Here is a 1,516-nt window from a genome sequence, read left to right as displayed (position 1 = left end):
CTTGCCTTCAATCTGAGGACATAAAGTTCTTAATATTAGATTGAAGTAGCAAAAATGGCCATAAATGCTATACAAATTGATGTGGAAATAGCCTGATTTAGCTTAGATGAATTTGTGCTGCAAACACTATAACTGTATCATTATTATTATCATTTTATCAGTTATATCAAATTGGAAATATTTCCCCAAGGGTCAATTTAACTTCAAGGCATCTTAGCATTATTTATCTCTTCTTTTAATTACTGAAATATATAAACAAATAGCAATTTAGCAATTAAGACAGTAAGATGATATTAACCCTCCACTTCCATTTCCTTTTTCATAACCAGGAATTTTCATGTGTGAGGGATGACTGCTGAGAACTGCACTGTGTTTACTGACTTCATATTCTTAGGACTTTCCAGTAGACAAGATGTGCAGCAGGGGCTCTTCCTGTTCTTCCTGCTGGTTTATGGTGTGACTGTGGTTGCCAATGTCGGGATGATCCTGCTGATCAAGGTGGACCCCAGACTGCACACACCCATGTATTATTTCCTGAGCAATCTGTCCTTCTGTGACATCTGCTATTCTTCTACTATCTCTCCCAAGATGCTGGCTGATTTCTTATCTGAGCAAAAAAGGATTCCATATGATGTATGTGCCATCCAGATGTACTTTTTTGGAGCCTTTGCAGATGTGGAATGTCTCATGTTGGCTGTCATGGCTTATGACCGTTATATAGCCATTTGCAATCCACTTCTTTATACAATTGCCATGTCCAGGGGAATCTGTACCCAGCTTGTGGTTATTGCCTACATTGTAGGCCTGGTTGATTCGGCAGTCCACACCTGTTGTACATTTCGGTTGTCATTCTGCAATTCCAATATCATCAATCACTTTTTCTGTGACATCCCACCATTACTAGCCCTCTCCTCCTCAGATACATCCATCAATGAGATTGTGATGTTCACTTTTATTGGCTGTGTTGTGGGAACCAGCATTATCACTGTCCTCCTCTCCTACAGTTACATCATAACAACCATCCTTAGGATGAACTCAACAGAGGGAAGACACAAAGCCTTCTCTACATGTGCCTCCCACTTAACCGCTGTGGCTATATTTCATGGCACACTCCTGTTCATGTATTTCAGACCCAGCTCCATTTACTCCATGGACACAGACAAAACGGCCTCTGTCTTTTACACAGTTGTCATCCCCATGTTAAACCCACTGATCTACAGCTTAAGAAATAAGAATGTAAAAGGTGCCCTAAAAAAAGCAATCAACACTAAATTATGTTCTGGCTGATACAGTACTTTCATCTGAAAATATTTAAAGATTCTAAGAGAAGAAGAACAGGAACTTTGACATAGATTCTTATAGTCTTTCTAGTACAGCTTCTGAATATTTTCCACTACTTACATTGTCACCTAAATCAGTTTAGGGAACAGTCATTACACTAAACTCTCCAAACTAAGGAAGAGTAGTAATAGGATCACTTTTCTGTTTTGCAGAGAGGATTTTTTTACACCTCTTT

The 1,516-nt window shown here is 38.9% G+C and overlaps 1 protein-coding gene across 1 annotated transcript; it reads left to right on the top strand.

Annotated features, from left to right (window-relative positions):
- The first annotated feature begins 348 nt into the window (after positions 1 to 348).
- On the top strand, positions 349 to 1,287 carry LOC122684419 (olfactory receptor 5W2-like). The gene has a single exon (XM_043888514.1). The coding sequence runs from the start codon at positions 349 to 351 to the stop codon at positions 1,285 to 1,287; it is 939 nt and encodes a 312-aa protein (XP_043744449.1).
- The last annotated feature ends 229 nt before the right edge of the window (positions 1,288 to 1,516 follow it).

This window comes from Cervus elaphus, chromosome 26 (assembly GCF_910594005.1).
Source record: "Cervus elaphus chromosome 26, mCerEla1.1, whole genome shotgun sequence".
Lineage (NCBI taxonomy): Eukaryota > Metazoa > Chordata > Mammalia > Artiodactyla > Cervidae > Cervus > Cervus elaphus.
The sequence above is the reverse complement of the archived record's forward strand: the minus strand, read 5'-3'. Positions and strand labels throughout refer to the sequence as shown.

Coding starts and splice junctions, on each gene's coding strand:
- LOC122684419 (XM_043888514.1), top strand. CDS start 349: ATGACTGCTGAGAACTGCACTGTGTTTACTGACTTCATATTCTTAGGA.